The 24,414-nt window shown below is 40.8% G+C and overlaps 1 protein-coding gene across 1 annotated transcript; it reads left to right on the forward strand.

The window, feature by feature from the left end:
* Positions 1-1,089: 1,089 nt before the first annotated feature.
* On the forward strand, positions 1,090-13,923 carry opn8c (opsin 8, group member c; the record flags this gene model as incomplete). Its single annotated transcript, XM_080452647.1, has 4 exons — positions 1,090-1,234; positions 4,424-4,717; positions 11,480-11,811; positions 13,423-13,923. 4 exons carry the CDS (start codon positions 1,090-1,092, stop codon positions 13,921-13,923), a joined length of 1,272 nt encoding a protein of 423 aa, XP_080308773.1.
* Between the last annotated feature and the right edge of the window lie 10,491 nt (positions 13,924-24,414).

Raw genomic sequence — 24,414 nt, forward strand, 5'->3', positions numbered from 1 at the left:
TGTGCATGAAATGCACATTCACATTGTGAGTTGATTGGCTTTAATAATTCAAGAGACAATCACGAAGCCTTATACATGTTTTGTTTTTTGTAAAATGGCATTGACATTCAATTAAAATCCTCTGAACTGTAAACAATGAGACTGCATAGCAAATAGGATATTTATTTTTTAGATAAAATAGGCTACATTAACATATCTGGAAATGGAATCAACAACAATAAACAACAGAATCTTATACAGCAAAAACATGTTTTTTTGTGTAGGTTATTTGTTATTATTCTACTAGCCTATTATTTCACACACTAATGATCATAAATTAACTAGTGTCAATTCTAATTGTTGGTATAATTATTGTATGATATAATAAACTATATCATACAAATATATACATAAACTAAAATAAAAATGCCACTATAAGAACCTTTCTGACGATGGTTTTGGATTCAAGATGTCCCTCCAAGGCATAGTCTACCTGCCAACCTTATCTGTGGCAATTAATGAGATTTTGTTGTGGGGGCCCGGAGGGGGGGTTAAGCGTATATAACGCTAATATATTGTTAGCTTGAATGAAGATCTGTTGTTTTTGTCAAGCGACACCGTCGTACGGCGGACTATAAATGACACGTGTAAGTTAATTGAAGAGGAGAGAAGACTTGATTCGCTGCTGCTGGTGCTGTAGAAGACGGTAACCGGAAGACTCGCCCCAAAACACGCTCACCCCCCTTTTTTTTTTCGCGGTACGCTCGCCTCCAGTGGTTCTTGTATTCTTATATTTGTTTTACTGAGGATAAGGTTAGAAACAAATATAGGTATAGTTTCACTGGGGTTAAGTTTAGGAATAATGTTAGGTTTAGGTATAGTTTTACTGAGATTATGTAATGTTTAAGAATACCAAAGTGGCGACCGTTCCGAGGTCGCCGGATTTTTTTTATCCCGGGGCGACTGTGTTTTGGGGCGAGCGTTTTGTTATTCCTTGCAGATGGAAGGATTAATTAAGGAGTCAGAGAAGGCTATAGGACCAGTCCAGTGCATCTTGACACATTGTTGACATTCTCCATGTGATGTGAATGTGATGCTGCTGTGACAAACATGCCTCTGAACCGGTCCGCTCCTCACGACCTGGACTCTGATCTTCATCTTCATCATCTCAACAGAACCATCTCTGTCTCTGTCTACGCGTCCAAACTCGCACCCGGTGCTGATATCTGTGTAGGACTGGCGATCCTTGTGGTTGGTGAGTTCAACACTACTTATGTTATTTTTTTTTGTGAATAGTAATGATGTGCTTGGAGCCTATAACAGTGGTTTTCAACCTTTTTTTGATGCCAAGGACCCCTAGATTGATATACATTTGGCCGCGGACCCCCATATGAACATGTTTTGTGCCTGGGACCCCCCCAGAAGCAAAGATTTGAGTTAAAAATGTCCTCTTTAAAAAAAGAATTATATTCAAAGATATGCCCACATTTTCAAGATTGTTCAAAAATAGCAGATCTACAAGCTCGGCACTCGGTGCCGCGCTGTGAGCTTGTAGATCTGCTATTTTTGAATAGCCAAAGCTAAGTGGTTAAAGTGATTCTGAGGCTATGTTAACTAATTTTGCTGGGGACCCCCTGGTCACAGAAAGTACAGAAAGTACAGGTCTGCCAAAAGGATTAAAACCCAAGAAAGCACTATGGCTTGTTTCCATTGGAGTCCATGTGTATTCAATTCATTGAAACATTTAATGACAGACAGGTATAATACAATACTATGCAAAAACATCATATAAACGAGTAGCCTATCCTAATCGAGAAGACAAATAGGGTAAACAGTTTGGGGAGGGGGGGGGGATTTACTGTGGTTAAAACATTGTATGCCTACAAATGTATTTGATGATCGTGTAACTCCAGTGGTGTCACTCACGAAAATGGTTCTATAAAATCGGAAGAAAGAAAAAAAGGAGCGAGAATCGGATTGAAAGCTGGAATGTCACGTTGTTTAATGTGAAGCGTGTACGCTGCAGTTTAAAAAACAGCCACTAGATGGCAGAGGGGTACTTAAAATGTTTAGTTTCCTCACCTGCAAACAAAACCACCAGGATTAAAGGTAGGGTAAGTGATTTTCTTTGGTTAAAATACGTTTTAAATAGCTCTATATTCTGATAGTAGTAGTAGGCCTTCTCTTGCTATAGAGTAGACTCAGTGTTTGCTCAGTAACAGGAGTCTCCATGTCTTTCCAGCTCTTTATTAAACAGAAAATGCATTTTCGGGTTGGGATGCCAATTTTAATAAGTGAATTTGGAATTGATGACAGTGGAGACCCTAACACTATAGTGTTTGTTCAGTAACAGGGGTCTCTCTGTCTCTCCAGCTTTTTAATAAACACATTAAACAGAAAATACATTTTCGGATGGTCAATTTCATCCAATCAGAGAGAGAGAACCCATTTATCAGCTTCAATTTTTATAGTGTTCCAGTTCCAATTTTGTCTGCTCACTACTTTGGTTTCATCACTTCTAATTTCAATTGTTTATCCTGTATCCTGTGTGAGTTCTCTCTCTTCTGATTGGATAAAAATTGGTATCCTGACATGCACATGCATTTTTTTGTATAACCAGCTGGAGAGATGGGGAGACCTCAGTTACTGAACAAACACTCTATAGAAGTGGTTCTCAAAGTGAGGTCCAGGGACTCTCGGGGTTCCTTCCAGGGGCTCTAAATGGACCCTAACAAGTCTGTAACTCTGACGGGTCCATTTGGTTCCATTTGTACACTGTCAGAGTTAAGGGGAGTCCTTGAAATGTACACGTTTGGGAACCACTGCTCTATAGCAATAGAAGCAAAAATCAAAAACTCAAAAGTTCTGCTTGTTGGTAAAGCAGACTATAGGACTATAGCAATGATTACTATCAGAATACCTACAGTATTTTCTATTTTCAACGGTTGCATACAGAAATAGCTACACAACGCATCAAGATGCGACGCATTCATACAGACAGAGTATAAATTAGGCTTAAAGGAGTAGTTCACCCAAAAAATTATGTATATTCTATCAATCACACACCCCATGAAGCATTGAATTCATGGCAATGTTTTTGTTTTTGTCGCATTCCTAAGCCAATAGTTTGATGACCGGCGGTCTCTCCGGTAGGAGACTCAAAGGGTCTCCTTTGAGTCTCCTACCGGATACTTTAGCATCTTTCTGCCGGTAATCAAATTATTGGCTTAGGAATGCAACAAAAACTAAAAAAATCAACATGAATTCAATGCTTCATGGGGTGTGTAATTGATAGAAAATAAGTCATGTTTTGGGTGAACTACTCCTTTAAATAAGAACCTCAATAAGAGGATTGTGTCCTTTTGACCCAGGCACCATGCATGGTTAAAGACCCAGCACAGTGGTTCCCCACTGGTTCCTGATTGGTTCCTACTGGATCCTGATTGGTTCCCCCACTGGTTCCTGATTGGTTCCTGATTGGTTCCTGATTGGTTTCTACTGATTCCTGGTTGGTTTCGGAGCTTGACTGGTTCCTCACTAATTCTACACTATTTCCTCACTAGATCCTCACTAGAGCCTCACTAGTTCCTCACTAGATCCTCACCAATCTGGGAACCCATCGCCAAATAAAAAAGGAAAAACAGCGCCCTCTGCTGTTTTTTACTCTTTCACTTGGCTCTGGGGGGGGGCTCAATGTAGCACCCATGCGCAAGGAAACCGGGGTTTTGGTCTGCCTTCAGCCTTTCACTTCCGGTGGTGCGAAAATGTTTTCATTCCCACTAACAATATTTCTACACGGAACACTAACACCACTTCTCCCAGAGAACATGGATCGTTTTGGTTATAAGCCCACTTATTTCTATGATGAAAGAGCAAGTTAAAATGTGAATATCTTTCCGTGGTTTTGTCTGCTCCGAGGACGCTATTGTTAAATTAGTTTCTGTTTGTTTTTAGTGGGAAGCGAGAGCACAGACAGTAAATCCCGGCCACTACATTTGATTGGGTAAAGCGCGGCCTGCTTCCTGATCTGAAGGCACGCCCACTTATAGGCCAGTGTGTACACGCTATGACGAACCCCCCCGAAAGATTCAAGCGGAGAGCAGAATCTGTTCTTGAGAGATTAGATCCTCACTAGTTGCTCACTAGATCCTCACTAGTTCCTCTCTAGATCCTCGCTATTTCCTCACTAGGCCCTCACTAGATCCTCATTATTTCCTTACTAGTTCCTCACTATTTTCTCAGTAGTTCCTCTCTGGTTCCTCGGTAGTTCCTCACTGGTTCCTCAGGTGCTATGTGGCCCACAAAGACACAACAGTCACAATAAAGCCAGTCAGTCGTATGTGACCATTTTCCTGTGACATAGCTTGTACGTAGCTAGGTAGCCACTATACTGCTGAACAACAATCATGAGTGCCGCTGTTGATCGATCGCTTTCCGTCCTCAGTTCTCCTCTCCCTCACGGGCAACGGCCTGGTGTTGCTGATATCCTACCGGAGGAGGAAGAAGATGGTGGGCTCTGAGCTGCTGTGCGTCAACCTGGCCGTGGTGGACTTCCTCAGCTGTGTCCTCTTCTACCCGCTGTCCATCATGTCGTCCTTCAACCACGCCTGGTTGGGACACAACCCCACCTGCATCTACTACGGCCTGGGCTGCTTCATCTTCGGCCTCTGTGGCATGTTCACCGTCGCCGCCATCAGCGTCATCCGGTACCTGAAGACCTGCTACAGCCTGCTCTATGGTGAGGCCGAGGAGGGGCTTCTATGGTGAGGGGAGGGAGGGGGGGTCCACCGGAACATGTGTATGGTGAAGGGGGCTCCACCAGAACAGTTCTATGGTGATGGGGAAGAACATTCGCTGAAATCGGTCTACGGCAGATAGGGGTGTTGGAAAAAATGGATTCATGTAAAAATCACAATTCTTATTATCAACGATTCAAAATCGATGAAATGGAAAAAATATATAAATGGAAAAAAAAAGATATATATATATACATTATACATACAACAGGTAAATATTATCATGTCTTCAGTTTTTAAAATATATTACTTTTTCAAGGGCTTTAGGGGGAAAATGAAACAAATTTCAATCACTTTCAGTTCAACACAGCACAGCACAGCTGTGTGTGTCACTGTCCAGCTGACGCTCATTAATGTTACTTGCATCAAGGCAATTACGTTGTGTTTCTGCATCAAATAGAACTACACCTAATCTAAGATATCATTAAAGCCAAGAATCTTAGCCAAGAAATACCCTCTCTGGTATTTTTTTGTTTTTGTTTGAGCTATTGGAAATAACAGAGCCACAGCTTGGAATCATTTTTAAATGAGAATTGATTTTTGAATCGAATCGTGACCCCAAGAATCAGAATCGAACCGTGAGATAGCAGAAGATTCACAGCCCTAACGGTAGAGGTCTTCAAAGGTCCAACATGACAATAAGTGATCCTCTACTATGAATTGTAACTGCATGTTAAATGGATGATTAAAACAACAGTTGTTGTAAAAAAAAAAAATTATAATAGCTACATTAGCCTACGTTGTTTATATTAGTCCATTTGTGTGGTCCTGTGGTAGTAAATTGATCTATCATGTAGCCGGCGTATTACTCTTCAAATGGAAAGTGAATTCATTCACAAAGAGAACCTTTTGTCACGAATCGCAATGCCTCACAATGAGCATCTTATTTCAATGCAAATGTGCAGCCCCTCCACTTACTGCACATGAATGGACAATCTGCGCTCAAACCAGAGAATTCATTTCAGAACAAAAATAGAGGGCGGCAAGGAAAAAGTGACCACTTAAGCTATCACTCCCATCAGTGGTCCAAAAAACGAGACAGCTTGTTCTTTCTCGTACTGGTGGATTTATTGTGTAACTCTCACAGACACAAACCATCCAACTGCTAAAGCATAAATAAACAGACAAAAATAATGGAACATAAAACGTAATAGAACATAAAGCATAAACACTGTACGCCAAAAGAAAATATAAACACACCTCGCTGGCTGCACAATGAGAACGAGTCACATACAACTGCAATAAATCAATACATTGATCAACGTACAAAGAAGACACGCTAGTCTCTAGGTCGTCCTCAGACGAGCCCTCCATCGTTGCTTCCAGTCATCCCGGTTCTCCATACATCTGGCCAGTTCGTTGGTACTTTGCACTCCTGCATCATTCTTGAGTACATCCACGTACGTTAGTGTGGGACGTCCTCGTGAACGATGCCCGTGCGTTGGTTCCCACAGCACCAATTTGCTGGCTGGCAGTTCTTGATGTCTTTGGCTGCTATTTTCTCGCTCACCCTTGGCATTCCCTCGGCTCATACAGGATCTTGTTGGTAACATGTGCACTCTTGCTGATGTTAAGTTCTTGCACGCAACATTCTGGTGTAGCACCCGTCTAGGGAGGGACTTCTGCAGGGTTGGCTTCAGGGTCCAGCATTCACTGCCATAGAGGAGAACAGACTCTACCGTTGCATAGAAGAAGCTGAGTTTGATTTGATGGGGGAGGTTGAAGTTCCATACACTGGTCATGCCGTTCAGGGCCCTCCATGCAAGTGCCATGCAAGTAAAAAAACCAAACCTATCCCATATTACACATTTATGCTAATATCGGCCTATAATATCGGACATCCCTAGTGATAACCTCAGTTTTCTTGCCATTTAGCCAAAGGCCAGTAGTAACGTAAATATTCACATTTAGAATTAGAATAGCAAACAAAGTACCTTGTTCTGTCCTGCGCCACGCTCAAACAAATGCTCCGTCAGTGAGCGGAAGTGTAACACACTTGCTGTGTCCCACTGACACCTCGCCATATATGGCGTTCCGGCATGAACAAGTTCAGGGCAAATTATATTTAACCCGCATCTGTGTCTATTTTTTTAATATGAGCTAAAAAGCATTATTTTACACTTTGGCTATTCAAAAATATCAGATATACAAGCTCATAGCGCGGCACCGAGTGCTGCACTTCGAGCTTGTATATCAGATTTTTTTTTTTATCGTGATAATGTGTGAAAATCTTTGAATATATATTGTTTTAAAGCGAACATTTTTAACTCAAATCTTTGCTTCTGGTGGTTCCTGGAACAAAATATTTTGTCATGGGCTCCAAGGCCAAATACATAAAATCTTGGGGTCCTTGACATGAAAAAGTTTGAGCACCACTGATATAGAAATAGTTTTTCAGAATACTGTTCGGATTTAGAAGACATTTGTAGAATCGGCTTCAGGTCTTAATGGGTTAGGGCAAATTAAGAACAGAAATATAACCAAAATTAGTATGGCAGCCACATATAAGCCCTATTTCAGATGTAGCAGAAATTACCTCGACCACTACGTGTCAAGATGCGACAATTTCAAGAACTGAATTTGAGGTTTAATGTAAATGCTAGTGGTGTGGCCGATGTCCTCCCCTGTGATCCCTTGTTACGCCCCTGGTTCAAACGCAGATAGAAAAAGGGGAAAGGAGAAAATGTCATCTTCACTTAACGTGCTTGTACTGCTGATTAAAGTGAGAGGCTTCTAAAGCGGAGAATAGCAGGGAGGTTCAGCTATTGGCGCTCATTATTTCTATCTGCTAAATCCACTTGAATCAGTCAGGAGTGTAGGCTACAGTACAGTAAAAACACATATGCACACACATGGAGGAGGGAGGTGAAACATTGTCTATGCCTTCAGAGTCAGACCAGTGGTTCTCAACATGGGGCCCAGGGACCAAACAAATGTGTACTATACGCTCTCAGAGTTAAATAAACGCTGAGGATTTTACAGTGTTGATTGGGGACCCTGAGCATTGTAATGGGTCTAATGCATGTCAAACTGGGGGTCCTTGGAATTAAAAAAGGTGAGAATCATTGCTTTTTAGGTCATCAAGAACTAATTTGTCCTCCTGTCCACCAAAGCCCTCTAAATGACACCTTAACCCCTTTAACACTGCTTTTTAAACTGAACTGTGCATGTGAACATGTTGTGATTCTATGTTGATTTCTTTTTAGATTTTTGTTTTGCACATTTAAAAACAACACATCTGTATCAACAGCATAATATTGGGTTGGGATGTGCAGGTGCACTTAACAACAAAAAATACAAAGTAATAAAAAACAAACATACATTATTTGGCAATGTATTGCCTTTGGTATGTATTCACTATGACGTGTGTGTGTGTGTGTGTGTGTGTGTGTGTGTGTGTGTGTGTGTGTGTGTGTGTGTGTGTGTGTGTGTGTGTGTGTGTGTGTGTGTGTGTGTGTGTGTGTGTGTGTGTGTGTGTGTGTGTGTGTGTGTGTGTGTGTGTGTGTGTGTGTGTGTGCGTGCGTGCGCGTGTACTGTATGCACTGTGACTATATGTCACAGTGCAATACAGTACAATATGTAAATACAGTGCAATATGTAAATATTTTTTCACAGCAGTCACTTTATTCATTGTGTTAATTCATTGTGTTAATGTTAGAGAGGCCTCATGGCAGGAGTACTACAGTATGTGACTGAGATACACACGAGAGAAAAAGCCTGTAGGCGTGTGTTTATTGAAGGGGAAGACAAAGGCGTTAAGTGCAGGAGCGTGCTGAAGTGGCTCCCAGGGTGGGTGCCGGTGGGTGTTTGTTGCTCCGTGGCAGGGTTAGGTAATCATTGTAGCTGGGGTAGCAGGCAGCCAGTGGTGGACAAAGTACTCAACCCCAGTACTAATGGGGGGAAATGAGAAAACAGTAAACATGACGTTGCTGTCGGGCAGAAACCTCTTATCTCCATATTTTAACTTTTTGTGTTTTTTTTTCATAAATGAATGACTGTGATTACATACTGCAGCGTCACACAAAAGCATCAAACGAAACGCGACGTGTTTTGAGCTTGTAGATCTGCTACTTTTGATGCTTTTGAATTTGAATCCTGTTAAGCCTTTAAGGCAGGGAAGGGAACGTCATTGTGTGTCATTTTGAGATTTATTTGGCTATTCAAAAATAGCAGATATACAAACTCATAGCGCGGCACCGAGTGCCGCGCTTTGAGCTTGTAGATCTGCTATTTTTAGAAAAATCGTGAAAATGTGTGCAAATCTTTTATATACATTTTTTACTAAAATCTTTGCTTCTGGGGGTTCCTGGAACAAAATATTTTTTCGATGGGAGGGGGTCTGTGGACAAATACATTTTGGGGGTCCTTGACATGAAAAAAGTTTGAAAACCATTGATAATAGCAACATAAGTAAAAAAAAACTTTAGGAATTTTTTTTTTTTGGATTTAGAAGACATTTGTAAAATCCCCAGAAGCAAATATTTGAGTTAAAAACATATATATATATTCAAACTAAAGATTTGCACACATTTTCACGATTTTTCTAAAAAATAGCAGATCTAAAAGCTCGTATGAGCTTGTATATCTGCTATTTTTATATAGCCAAAGAAATCTTAAAATGACACAGATGCGTTCCCGGTCTTAAAGGGTTAAGTAACGGTTTTGGACATGTGAGGTTTTCCACCCGACAGAGACGATAATTATCGTGTCTCTGATGTTCTGCCTCTCTGAAGGGCCAGAGAGGCCTTTAGTCCATGAGCCAGAGCCCCAAAATTGAGCAATGATTATCGAAAGAGTGGGCAAAACCATACCTATATTAAATTGTTCATAGGGTCAATACGAGTAAATAAATATATGATAACCTTTCCACAGGAGCAGCTTTTTCATGGTTATCACACATTTTGTTATTTTCCCCATACGTACATGACAAGTGAAAAAATGACAACATTTAAAAAAGAGTTATAATAATGAAACAGTTGATTACTTACATGAAGACAATGATTTATCGTATTACAAGTTTTCTGAAATTGTATATTTAGATATGCAAATTAGGCATTTTAGTCCATGAGCCAGAGCCCCAAAATTGAGCCAGATATTGAATATTCCCTCGTTAAAAACCTTTGACTCCAACATCTTAACAAAATGAAATAAGAATGTTGACTCTGGCTTTGTCCAATGTTCCAAAGTTGATTCTGGAAAGTTATGCAAATTCAGGCATATTTTCCTAATGCCTAATTTGCATATTTAAATATACAATTTCAGAAAACTTGTAATACGATACATCATTGTCTTCATGTAAGTAATCAACTCAGGAAGTTTCATTATGATAACTCTTTTTTAAATGTAGTAATTTTTTCACCTGTCATGTACTGTACGTATGGGGAAAATAACAAAATGTGTGATAACCATGAAAAAGCTGCTCCTGTGGAGAGGTTATCATATATTTATATACTCGTATTGACCCTATGAACAATTTAATATAGGTATGGTTTTGCCCACTCTTTCGATAATGAAATCTTGTCTGGCTCATGGACTACTTGTTGTGCAGGGCTTGAATGAACCAGGTGAACCCTCTTCTGCCAGCAGCGCATGGCTTTTGCCCAGAGCAAGGTGACTCCTATAGGGCCCTCTGCCACAGTGTCCAAGATACATTTGTCTTGTGTTGTCTTGTCTAAAGAAAATAAATTGTATTGTACAAAAAGGGCTTAAAGACGTGGTGAAATGAAAAACATGTTTTTCACACTTTTATGGACATAGCTAATAATAGATGCCCAAATGTTCAAAAATGTTGTGTATTCTCAAAAGTCCCTAAAAAGCTAATCTTAACTCTCTCAGTGCCACGCCCCGAGATATCCCGAGTTTTTCCCGAGTACCCTCCGTGCCAGCACGAGAAATCCCGAGTTTTTACTTTTGACTGTGGTCGCGCTATTCTGTTTATTTTTCATGATCACTTTCGCTTCCTGACTCCTTCAGACTCATTGGGTTCCGGTTTCATGACGCAGATTCCGTTTCCGGTTCTCATTTTTTTCCCGCGGTCATTTTCGGCCAGAATAGGGAAAGTCACGGTTTTTCACACGGTATAAAAAGCGAACGGATAGGTCCACGTCTACTCTCTTTGGTCTGGGTGACGATCAGTCATCGTAGTCGTGTATCGCATCGTAATTTAGCCCGATCAACGATTGTCGAAAATGTGAACATCCGGTTATGACCGGATATGACGTGAGCCTGTTTGGGAGGGGGCGAGTGAGCCAGCGAGGTCAGCAATGTGTCGATTTGTTGCTCTCTACTGGTAGAACTGTATTATGGGTTTAAAAACCCAATCAGATCATTTATTGGAATGAAAAATTACAAAATAAATTGCTGGCACTGGGGGAGTACTTTATGAAAATACTCTTGGCACTGAAAGAGTTAATTACTTCCTGTCAAACAAAAACGTAGGCCTCCTGCATGATGTCATAGATAGACTCTATGAATATAAATTAATCTTAATTTCATTCACCTGATTCCTACTGTAGCTCACGTCCCTCCAAACACACCAGATTATTTTAATTTTTTTTAGTATTGAAAATGGGAAATACCCCAGTAAAGTAAAAAAAAATCCTTAAAAGTGTACTCAAGTACAGTACTTGAGTAAATGTACTTAGCTACTTTACACCACTGCATCCATCCATCCATGTTCTTCGATCCTCCTTTTTGCTATGCAGCCGTGTGGCTGGAGGGCGCCAACATCCGGATGGTGTGCGTCACCACCTGGACGGTGGCCGCCGTGTGGTCCTTCCTGCCGCTGCTGGGCTGGGGCGCGTACGTCCCCGAGCCCTACGGCCTGTCCTGCACCGTGGCCTGGCGGGCCTACCACACCTCGGTCAAGGACGCCGTCTACGTCATCTGCTCGTTCGCCTGCTTCACGCTGGTGCCCGTGCTCCTCATCGCCGTCTCCCAGTGCCAGATCCTGTGCAAGATCAACCACTTCTCCTACTCGCTATCCGCCCGCGGCATCCGCAACAACCTGCGGCACGCCGAGAAACGCCTCTCCATGGTGAGCTGGTGGTTCTCAAATGTTATAACTTCAATGACCCCCAGTTTGGCATGCACTAGAGCATTGTTCCCCAAATGCTTATTTATGCAAAAGAATTGCATAAATAAAATAAAAAAATCGAACAATTTCCTTAAATAAAAAGAAAGTTTCAGATGTAGAGAAAATAGCAAACTCACACATTATGTGTAAAAAAAAGGGTAATTATTAAAGGTAGGGTAAGTGTTTTTTTGTGGTAATTTTTTGTTATTTTTTTTTTGTTAAAAAGGTTAAAGTACTATATTCTGATAGTAATCATTGCTACAGAGCGTTTGTTCGGTCACAGGGGTCTCTCCAGCTCTTCGGTCTCTAAACAGAATATAGTACATTTTCAGGTAGGTTACAAAATTTAAGCCAATCAGGAGAGAGCGCTGAAAATGCATTTTCTGTTTAATAAAGAGTTGGAGAGACATGGGAGACTCCTTTTACTGAACAAACACTCTATAGCAATGAGTACTATCAGAATATAGAGCTATTTAACACTTAACCAAAGTAAATCACTTACCCTACCTTTAAATATAGTATATCATATACTAATCAAATATTCAATGGTCATGATTCACCAGGAGCCTGGATAGCTTGATTCCAGGCTTAAAATGATTTATATAAATATTTTCTGAAATCATCACAAAATGGTCGCCACTGCTATGCCCTATAGGCCTGTACCATTCTACGTACGCTCTGTCTCAGAGGTGGACTGTATCAATGACATCATTGGTGGTCATAAGATTTCAAAACCTTTTTTTTTATGCAAGAACAATGGATTCAATGCTGTAGTTTCCATTAGATTGGAATACCCACTGATGAGGTCACTGGTAGGCAGATTTCTGAACTGTCAACAGACCACCTCTGAGGCACAGAGCGAGTAGACGGAAATAGTGCCATCTTTATGAGCATTAGAGAGGGACAATTGTATGAAGGTAAAGTGTTCCTTTAATTTGTCACGGTGCGACGCGCTGTTAGCTTGAAGATCATTTATTTTCGGCAAGCCACAATGTTGTACTACTAGGTGAGGTCCTGCTGTTCTTGGACTGTGAAATAGAGGTATTCACAGTTCCAAAATGACGGACTTAAACCCTAATTGGACCCATGAAATTTGTTCTGAGATCCAAAGAGATATTACAGAACGGACATGACAAGCCTGATAATTACTATTGCAATTAAAAATGCAGTTCTAGCAGTAGATGCCAATTATAGGCTACTCCATAAAGGGATCTAGCAGCTACTGTATAGCAGCCTACTGTATGTATGATGAAATTAAATAGCATGTTTTCACCTTGATGACTAATTTATGATTGCGCACCTTTGATCTGTTCTCTCACGACTCAGCAGGCAGCCTATGCACAGCTCAACTCTTATTTTGCGCTGGTATAATCTGTTCTTAGGTCAGCCTAATCACCATGCAAGTTGCACAGCACTCCCTGCCTAATGAGGATCACTGGATGGAAAATGGAAATACTCAAGTACTTCGGTACTTGAGTAAGCATACTTAGGTACATTCCACCACTGGTTGTACTCTGCAACAAAAGTGTCAAAAATTAACCCTGCGTTTGCGTCGTTTCTCTCGTCCTCCAGATGTTCTTCTGCATCAGCCTGGGCTTCGTGGTGGCGTGGGCGCCCTACGCCGTGGTCTCCTTCCTGTTCATCTTCCAGGAGGACAACTGGAACATGAGCCCCGGGGTCTTCGTCCTCCCGGCCCTCTTCGCCAAGAGCTCCCACGTCTACAACCCGCTCATCTACTTCTACTTCAACAAGACCTTCCAGCAGGAGCTGCGCTGTCTGCTCCGCTCGCTGTGTCCCGGCGTGCTGGGCAACCGGGTGGGGGTCCGCTCGGGCGGCACGCTCCACCACCAGGCCCCCCACCCTATCCAGATAGAGCTCCAGGAGCGACCCCCCGGCCCGCCCGTCTGCTTGTCGCAGCAGAACAAGAGCCGGAGCAGCAGCCGGAACAAGCGCCTGGGGAGCAGCTACATCCACGGCGACGTCGTCTACCAGTGCTGGGGCTCCAAGCTGAAGATCACGCCGTCCATGAGCCACAAGGCTGTCAGAGAGTTCCTGCCCATCTCTACGTCGTGACATGTGACAAAAAAAGGAGTAATCAATAACCTTCTTGTCACGTCTGCTGAATGAAACTTTCCGGTAAAGAACGAAGTTTGGAGCTATCCCTTTACTGAGGAGGTCAACACGGTCACTGCCCCAGTGCATCATGGGTCCCCACTGGGTTTCTGCAGACTGCTGAACTGGATATAGCCGGTGCAGAGCTGGACCATACATAGCACAGAGCTTCTCACTGCGTGTGGGTCGTGGCCCGCCAGGGAGGCCAATTGGAAAGGAGAGGAAAATGAAATTCTTATGGAAAAAACATAAAAAATATACATAATTATAATAAATACAAAATATATTTCAATTCACATTCAATCCATACAATGGATTGAATTTGAATTATGAATGATGAATTATGCCAGTTCAACCATTTTTCTTTTGCAGCGGCAAACAGAAAAGTCTTCAGCTTTGATTTAATCTGCCGTGTTATGAGCAGAAAACCTGTCCAGATGACCTGAAAGGTCTGGATGGTTCATAAACGCATGTTCATGCTGATTCGTGAAGCTGTAAAAAACTATTTCCCCTCCCCAAGGACCAGAAAATGCTCCCTTTAACTATTGTTTGTATTGTACGTGTTGTGTTTGAGCTTTTATTGTGCTTGTTTATTGTTTCCATGTGAATGCTCTCTCGCTTATCTCCCAAAGCAGGAAGCACCTGATTGATTGATTGATTGAATTGATTGAATATTCTATAGGCAGTTTAAAAGTACAGCTGTAAGGCGGGAAAGGCAAGGCAGCTTTATTTGTATAGCACATTTCAACAACAAGGCAATTCAATGTGCTTTACACAGAACACCAAGCAAAGGAAACACAACTACTGTAGAAAAAATGCTCCTCGGAGCACAGGTCTCCGCCAGGTCAGGTATGTTACTGTGGGTCAGCAATGTTCGAAATTCGCCAATCAAGATGGATTATGGAAAATCGGACAGATGTTGATCATATGATGATAGAGATCATGTGTACCGATTTGCCTGATGTTTGGACAAAATAATAGTAATGTAAAACAATGGAAAAATTGGCCTCCTGGTGGCCAATCTGAAAGATTCGGCCGGAGGTTCTGCTCTGTCATCCAGGGAGTGTGTGTGCACAGTTTCGCTGCGATCAAGCCAACGGTGCCGGAGATTAGCTGTTCATAGACGGACAGACGGACGGACGGACGGACGGACGGACGGACGGACGGACGGACAGGGTGCAAAACATAGTCTCAGCCATGCCTTCGGCCTGGTGGAGACAATTATACAATGATATTAGGATGCATGAAACAAAAGAAGTAAAAAGTAACAGATACAGTGCAGAAGAGAAATAAAAAAAAGAAAAGTAACTCAATCAAATGCAGCTGCACACAGAAAAGTCTTTAGTTGTGATTTAAAAGAAACTAGAAAAAGTGCTCATCGGAGCACAGGTCTCCGCCAGGTCAGGTAGGTTATTGTGGCCTCCTGGTGGCGCTATAACAGGCCAATGTGAAAAGGGTGGCATTTCTTCCTCGGCCTAGTGGGAATGTGTGTGCAAAATTTCACAGAAATCGCACGTTGCGTTGATGATTTGAGGCATTTTGTTCAAAACAAACCATTCCTGCAAACTTTGGAAGCCAATCATAGCCAATCAGGATGGAATATGGAAAATCGGACACTTCCATCTTGATCACATGACTATAGAGATACTGTGTACCGATTTGCGTGATGTTTGGATAAAATCTGTAGGAGTAATATTTAAAACAATGTTTTGCACAAATCGGCCTCCTGGTGGCGCTATAACAGGCCCATGTGAAAATTTGGGGCAGAGGTTCTGAATTGGCACCCAGGGAGTGTGTGTGCACCTTTTCGCAGCGAGCGGGCCAACGGTGCCGGAGATTAGCTGTTCACAGACAGATGGATGGAATTGCTGCAACCCTATCGCCAGTAGTGGAGTAAAAGTACAACATTTTCCTCTAAGATGTAGTGGGGTAGAAGTTTTGAAATTTGTAAATAATGAAGAAAGTAAAAGTACCTCAAAATTGTACTTAAGTACAGCATACTTGAGTACATGTACTAAGTTGCTTTACACCACTGATGTTTCCACACTTGTTTTGATGCGCAGTGTGAACCCTGGCATAACTTGACAGGTTATGTAATATAGATAACGTGGGCTCCATTGATGACTGGGCCCCTCCCCGCCACAGTTAATTAATTATGCAAGAGTCAAACCAGACTTAATTGGACTGGACTTCACTGCTGCAGAAACTCATCAATGCTTCATTCTGAGATGACAACAGTGGTGTACAGCAACTATAAATACATTTAGCTGCTGTCGGGCAGAAACCTCTTATCTCCTTATTTTAACGTTGTGTTTTTTTCGTGCACAAATCAACGCCCTACTTGATCATACCGCAGCGTCACCCAAAAGTATCAAAAGTAGCAGATCTGCAAGCTCGAAACACGGCGCGAAGTGACACGTTTTTCAGCTTGTAGATCTACTACTTTTATTTTATTTCTTTATTTTAATTTCACGAATGAATCAAATCAAAGAAGAAGTTGTGAAAATAGGAGATCTACAAGCTCACATCGTGACACGCTGGGAGCTTGTAGATCAGCTATTTTCACTAGTTTGGGTCCCGCAGGGAGACATAACATTTCTCTGTTGGGTCTCGGGGTTAAAAGGTTTGGGAACCTGACTGGTCCATGCCATGCACTCCTTTTATGTTCTAAGACTTATACACCCCTGTTCTGTCTGCATAGGGTCCCTCAATCATATAACATAATACATTTTTGCTGTTAGACAGAAACCTCTTATTATACCTCTTATATATTCTAACTTTTTGTGTTTTTTCGTAAATTATAACTGCGGCAACTGCCCTACTTGATCATACACTACAAAAGCATCAAAAATAGCAGATCTACAAGCTCGAACAGGCTAAGCTATTTTGAACAGTTTATAGCCACTTGTGAAAATCAGGGGATGTCCTAGTCATTGCAAATATTACAGTATATAGTTAAGCATTTTTCAATAAAAATAAACTTTTCTGTGCTACAAAACGTACATTCCCACTAGATAAAATTAGCATAGAAATTCCACACATGCCAAATGGGTCACCGCATATAAGTGGCATTTTCGCCATCACACCCATCCCATCATGTGACTGTAAGCATGATGACACCTAACTGGGTGTCAAATACCGCCTGTTAGGTGTCATATGGCCTACTGTAAGTGCACTATATTTGGACAAAATGTGATTTCAGCAACGGGAAGTAAACCACTTGCAATAAGGAACATAAAGCACATAATGCCAATATCTACACACATAATTATCTACACCAGTGGTTTTCAACCTTTTTAAAGCCAAGGACCCCTAAATTGATTGGCCCGTGGACCCCCGTCTGAATTTTTTTTCTGCCAGGGACCCCCAGAAGCAAAGACTTGAGTTAAAAATGTTCTCATTAAAAATATATATATATTCAAAGATATGCACACATTTTCACGATTTTTCAAAAATAGCAGATCTACAAGCTCATAGCGCATCGCGACGCGTTGTGAGCTTGCAGTATGCACACACACGTATAAAAGATATTTTACAAGCTCACAACGCGTTGTGAGCTTGTAGATCGCCTATTTTCAATTAGCCGAAGTATCTATAAGGCTAAAGTGGTTAATGTATGTTTTGTAATAATAATAAAAATCTACAAAGTAACTAGTAAGTAAAGTTGTAATAATTGTAGAGGAGTAAAATTACAATATTTGGGTCTGAGATGTAGTGGAGTAAAAGTACTGAAAATTGGAGGAGAAAAAAAAGAGAAAATTTCATTTCAGTAAATTACTAGTACATGTACTTAGTTACTTTACACCACTGGTTGCTGTGAGGAGGCAACAGGGCAGACCAAGGATCAGATGGAGAGGATTATTATCTCCAGTCTGGCCATTGGAACACCTCAGGATCCCCCGGGTTGAAGGGGCTAATGTTGTGACCCAGGCAAGGTCTGCAACTCTCAGCTGGAAGTGTTCTGTTGTGTGTGTGTTTGCTTGTGTATATCCAGGGTGCTCTTTTGTCAGGAGAAAACTATATAAACAAATATGCCAAAGCCCACTTACTGGGGTAGTGGTGGTGGTCATGGCGAGTCCAAGGCTACACTCGGTTGGGAAGAAGAAAAAGAAAAGTGAAAAAAGAAAGAAAGACTACAGAGAGAGAGAGAGAGAGAGAGAGAGAGAGAGAGAGAGAGAGAGAGAGAGAGAGAGAGAGAGAGAGAGAGAGAGAGAGAGAGAGAGAGAGAGAGAGAGAGAGAGAGAGAGAGAGAGAGAGAGAGAGAGAGAGAGAGAGACACAGAGACAGAGAGACAGAGAGACAGAGAGGTGTGATTATGGATTGAGAGGGAGTGACAGCAGGTGAGGTGGGTGAATCCAATCCATGGGAATAGGCCAGGGGGAGTGTTGCACACTAGGATGACTCTTCTACAAGAACATACCTATGTCAGAAAATTTACAAACAAATACTGTCAAAATGCCATTTCATCTTGTCTTTAAAAAGTGAACATGCATTAATTAACAAAGTCATGATTTTTGTTCAGTAAATTATATTTGGACTGGTTAAATTGGGGTTTGAACCAGGGACCTACAGACTTGCAGGTAGACAGTGTAGGGCAGACAGGGGGCAAAAGTAACACTTTTTGTATTTGCCTTCATAATTCACAGACTACTTGAAATATCCTAGTCATCTTTTGCTATAAGAAACATATATATGTGCCCTAATTAGTAATAACATTTTTAAGCTTTCACTAATAAGGATAAGACTAAAATATTAATTTGAATGCAATGAGTCACAGTGTTACAATTTCCCCCTTGACGGGGGCAGTTGTAACACTGTAAAAATAAGTCATATTAACACACTTTATCTCAAATAAAAGCACATCACTAAGTAATATGTATTTTTTATAATTTAACATTTTTACATACGAATGTTTTATATACATAATTACAATTATTTTGTATTTTTATTCGAATTATTTTATTTTTCAATTTAGTTTTTTTCAAATGACTTTTGCCTTTTTAAAGTTAGCATTTTCAAAAAATTGCTATAGCGCCCCCCTTTGACCAATTGGAGTAATTGGTTTCAGTGATACTTGGAATGACCCTCTACATTACTGTAAAGTTTCAAACAAATGTGAGTCTGCATGTATGTGTTAGGGGCAGATGAATAATTGTCATAAAACTGCAATATTTATTGGCTCTTAAAAGCTTAATTTTTTCACTTATGGAAAATCCCCCTCCCCAGTTTGTCGGCATAGGTCCAAAGCTCATGTGTAAAATGTTTCGTGCAGATTGCTCAAAATTCCCAGGAGGAGATTTTTACTGCTTTTCACATAATTCAAAATGGTGGGAGATCTAAAGGTCAGAGGTCAAAAGTCAAAGTATGAAAGTTGTTAGGCATGAGGAGACGCATGTGTGTATCGAAGTTTCATGGCTGTAGGTCAAACAGGGCATGAGTTGTATCTGTTCAAAGTTGCCATTTTCAATGGCATAGCCCTCTACCATATTGCCGAGTTTCGTAAAAAGTGACCACGCGGTTAGGCCAGAACTGAAAAAACGGCGGAGGAAAGAGAAAGCCAAGGAATGCAATAAGGCTTCGAGCCTGATAGGTGTGAATCAGCCTAGCTGTTCTAAGGCTGATTTAGAAAAATATAGGGTGGCATTTCTTTCTTGGCCTAGTTGCAATGTGTGTGCAAAGTTTCACGGCAATCGCACACTGTGTTCATGATTTGAGGCATTTTGTTCAAAGCGGAGCACTCCTGCAATCTTTGGAAACCAATCTTAGGCAATCAGATGGAATATGACAAATCCGAAAGACCCGTTTGGTTTAATGACTATAGAGATACTGTGTACCGATTTGCCTGATTTTTGGACAAAATCTAAAAAACAAAAATAGGCCTCCTGGTAGCGCTATAACAGGCCGATCTGAAAACTTCGGCCAGAGGTTCTGCTCTGGCATCCAGGGAGTGTGCGTGCACAGTTTTGCTGCGATGGGGCCAATGGTGCTGGAGATTAGCCGATCACACACACACACACACACAACACACACACACACACACACACACACACACACACACACGCACACACACTCAGAGAGAGCCTCTGTCATGATTCATGAATTGTTTTATCTGTTGTTTTTCTGTGTGGTGATGACTAATAGTGATTACATTATACTGCCTGTGATGGCCACACCAGCAGCCACACAAAGTTGGTAAAACAAGGTGGACATTTGTTTTGTTGAGTTATCAGTTTGGAGGAGTGCTGCAGTTTAGATGGCTGGCCATAGAATAGACCAGCTGCTTTACAGGTACTTACAAGGAGCTGATTAGTAATTGGACTGCACCATGTCCCCTGTGCATATGGGGAGGGGCAGGGGTTTATTATGAGTTTGAATGTATTACTACAATTGTGAAGAAATGTATTTTGATATTTCAGTTGTATGTCATTTCTTTACTTAATCTGAGTTAGTGTTGTTGGTATGTTGCTTGTAGCTATTTGTAATCTGTTAATGTTAGTCAAAGTCCCCTTTGTGTCAAGAGTGGATTGATCACCACTATCCCCTCATGTCTCATTTTGGTTAGCTCAGTCTTGATGTAAAGTTCAGTTCTGTTTGTCCTCTTTTGTTTTGGGCCTAGAATCAATGTCATGTCTTATTTTTATGGAAATAATAAAATATTTAAAAAGGACATTTTAAAGAAACTACACAGGTCTCCTGGTGTCTCTCTTGCCGACCAACTCTGGTCCCTGACACTGCCTAAGGCATGACAAGCAAGGTGAAGGTAGGCTTCTGGTGCTATACACAGATAAAAATAACTACGAAGATAACATGTTGTTTTCTGTCCCCCAGGCGCGCGGGAAGTCCTTAATACCTAGGGGGGACTCCGCGATTTTTTGGGGGTTTTCTGTGTTTTTCCCCACACAAAAAGGCAGAAAGACAGTGTAAACACCAGGTTGAAGTTCATCCATGACCGTAACAGACTGCTATGATCCATAAAATATATATATATTATAAAAAATAAAATAAAACTTTTTTTTTCTTTTTTTTTTTTTTCTTCCCATCACCAGGGGGGCTGCTCCCATCACCAGGGGGGCTGCAGCCCCCATAGCCCCCCCCTTCCCGCGCCACTGCTGTCCCCTGTTATTAAGCCCATTAGGCCGTTACATATAGGGCTTGGGCTCTATTGAAACCAAACCAGCTCACTACTGTGCTAACGAAGCCCCTGAGGACAATGAAGAATTCATACCACAGTGTTGGCAGCTGATTGTATATTATTAGCAAGTGCAGCTTTATGGAAGGAAACCATTGATTGCATACAGTCCAGTGCTGGCCCTTTCATCCCATAGTATGGAAGAATAGAGAACAATGGAAGGATAAGAGAACTTTCCGGAACATTTTCTATATGTAGTGACAATTTACAATAACAATTGGAGCGTGGGGGGAATCAACAAAATATATCTTCATATATACAAATTAGAGGTTAGAGGTAAGGTGCATCAACATAGCAGCAAGTACGGTATCTACTGTACATGATATTAGACATTAAGGTGCAAACAGAATATCAGCGCGTTGTACACAAGATTAAGGTTATTGAAAATTGAGTGCCTTGTTTGTTATGCTATGCTATGTGTATTATATACTGTAATGTATTGGTGGATACTAGTGCCTTATGAATGGTGTTTGCTGTTGTGGTGTGTCACTGCACATTTGTATGCGTGGCTGCTCTCCTACTTTCACATACATTTAATTTACACTGATTTGACATGGTCTGAGATGCCACTTCACTGAGTGAGGCTCTGCTTATAATCAATGGTGTAAAGAAGCAACTTAAGTAAAGTACATTTACTAGTAAGTACTGTACTCAAGCACAATTTTTTTGTACTTTTACTTCTACTCCACTGCATCTCAGACGCAAACATTGTACTAGTTAGTTAGTTACTTCGTAGATTTTGATTATTATTACAAAACATACATTAACCACTTCAGCCCTACATACATTTTGGCCATTTGAAAATAGCAGATCTACAAGCTCACGATGGTAAATAAATGGTAAATGGTGCATTTATATAGCGCTTCTTTACATAGATTGTGCATTACATTCACATATTCACACACACATTCATACACCGATGGCGGAGGAAACCATGCAAGGAGCAATTAGGGGTTCAGCGTCGTGCTCAAGGACACTTCAACACTAACTCTTCTGGGGGAGCCCAGGATCGAACTGGAAACCTCACGGTTGCAATCCGGCCGATCTACCGGCCACTCTACCCCTGAGCCACTGCCGCCCCCCAATGTGATGCGATGCGATGCGATGCGATGCCAGCATTGTGAGCTTGTAGATCTGATATTTTCAAAAGATTTTTATACATTTGAAAACTTGTGAAATGGGACCTTCTGCATAATGAGTACTTTCTACTTTTGGTACTATTTTGATACCAATACTTTTGTACTTTTAAGTAAATCTTGAACACCGGACTTTTACTTGTAACAGAGTAAGTGGTATTGATACCTTTACTTAAGTAAAACATGCCTGTACTTCTTCCACCACTGAGGATAGGAAAGATAGTAAGGGAAATCATAATTTATGTATAATTTCTTTAATTTATGTTTATTTTATGTAATTGTTTGTATGTTGGACCGGCGGTGGGGGGTAGATGTACAGTAAGAGCAAAAAAGAAAAATAATATACTTACTTTTGACATCTGGACACCCTTGTACCCTTGTGTCAAAATCAATAAATTCATAATTTAAAAAAAAGATGTAAGGTGGATCGATATAGCAGCAAGTACGATATATACTGTACATGATATTAAAAACTTTTACTTCTACTTATATTAAAAACTTTTACTCCTACTCCACTACATCTCAGAGGCAAATATTTTACTTTTACTCCACTACAATTATTTGAAAACTTTAGTTAATAGTTACTTCATACATAGGCTATCTACATAGCCGATCTACAAGCTCAACACGTCGCATTGCGATGCGTTGTGAGCTTGTAGATCTGCTATTTTCAAACATTTTAGTACTTTTACTTTTGGTACTTTAAGTACATTTTGATACCAATACTTCTGTACTTTTACTCAAGTACATGTTTTATTCTGGACTTTTACTTGTAACAGAGTACTTCTACATTGCAGTATTTATACTTTTACTTAAGTAAAACATTTGAGTACTTTTTCCACCACTTTTGTCATGTATATGCTATTAAGTATTATACTGTAATGTATTGGTGGATACTAGTGTCTTATGAATGGTGTTTGCTGTTGTGGTGTGTCACTGCACATTTGTATGCATGGCTGCTCTCCTACTTTCACATACATTTAATTTACACTGATTTGACATGGTCTGAGATGCCACTTCACTGAGTGAGGCCCTGCTTGTAATCAGAGGTGTAAAGTAACCAAGTACATTTACTCAAGTACTGTACTTAAGTACAATTGTGAGGTATTTTTTACTTTACTGGAGTATTTCCAAATTTCTGTACTTTTGCTTCTACTCCTATACATCTCAGAGGCAAATATTGTACTTTTACTCCAATCCTTTGAAAACTTTAGTTACTGGTTACTTCGTAGATTTTGATTATTATTACAAAACATACAGTAACCACTTCAGCCCTATATTTCTGGCATGGCTGCTCTCCTAATTTTGCATACATTTACATGCAATGGACCCTTCGCTAAGCCCCACCCACTCCACTCTGTGACTGGTGGTGCGAAGTTAGTCACACCCAGGCCTGGCAGCGCCTGGCAATCTCTGCTTCTCACCCATTGACTTGCATGTTAAATGACGGCTTTTCCCCTTAAAAATAATCGATCATTTCAGCAGCAATAGCTTCAAAATCTCTTCTAAATCTAGTCAACAAGGCCTGCAGTAAGCTATGCACTGGACAAATGTGCATGACATTATTTCAATAAACTAAAAACACGGGAAATGTTAGAGGGAGTAATAGCCATGGATACGCGACGGTCGTCTGTCTCGACCGTCATGGATGAATTTCAACCTGGTGTTTGCACTTTCTCCATTTATAGCCCGTACATCTACAGAAACGTTCATATTTCAAATATAAAGTGCTTATCTCATGGCCACGGATGTTGCATTTATGTACGGGCTCTCAAAAGTACCCGTATCATCCGTATTGTTCAATAAAAAGCATTTTAATCTGATCGGTGGCCATTTTCTCCATATGCTTTCAACTAAGCGACCCTATCGGTTGGTAGGTGTATTGCACTCTGAAACATTATAATTCTATGAGAAAATGGCCACCGATCAGATTAAAATGATTTTTATTGAACAATACAGAATATACGGGTACTTTTAAGAGTCCCGTGCATCATTTTAACATCCGTGGCCATAGGGTAAGCAATTTATATTTGAAATCTGAACGTTTATATATATATGTACGGACCGTAAATGGAGAAAGTGCAAACACCAGGTTGAAGTTGATCCATGACTGTAACAGGAGTTTTC

This window comes from Gymnoscopelus braueri, assembly GCF_963280865.1.
Source record: "Gymnoscopelus braueri genome assembly, chromosome: 16".
Taxonomy (NCBI): Eukaryota; Metazoa; Chordata; class Actinopteri; order Myctophiformes; family Myctophidae; genus Gymnoscopelus; species Gymnoscopelus braueri.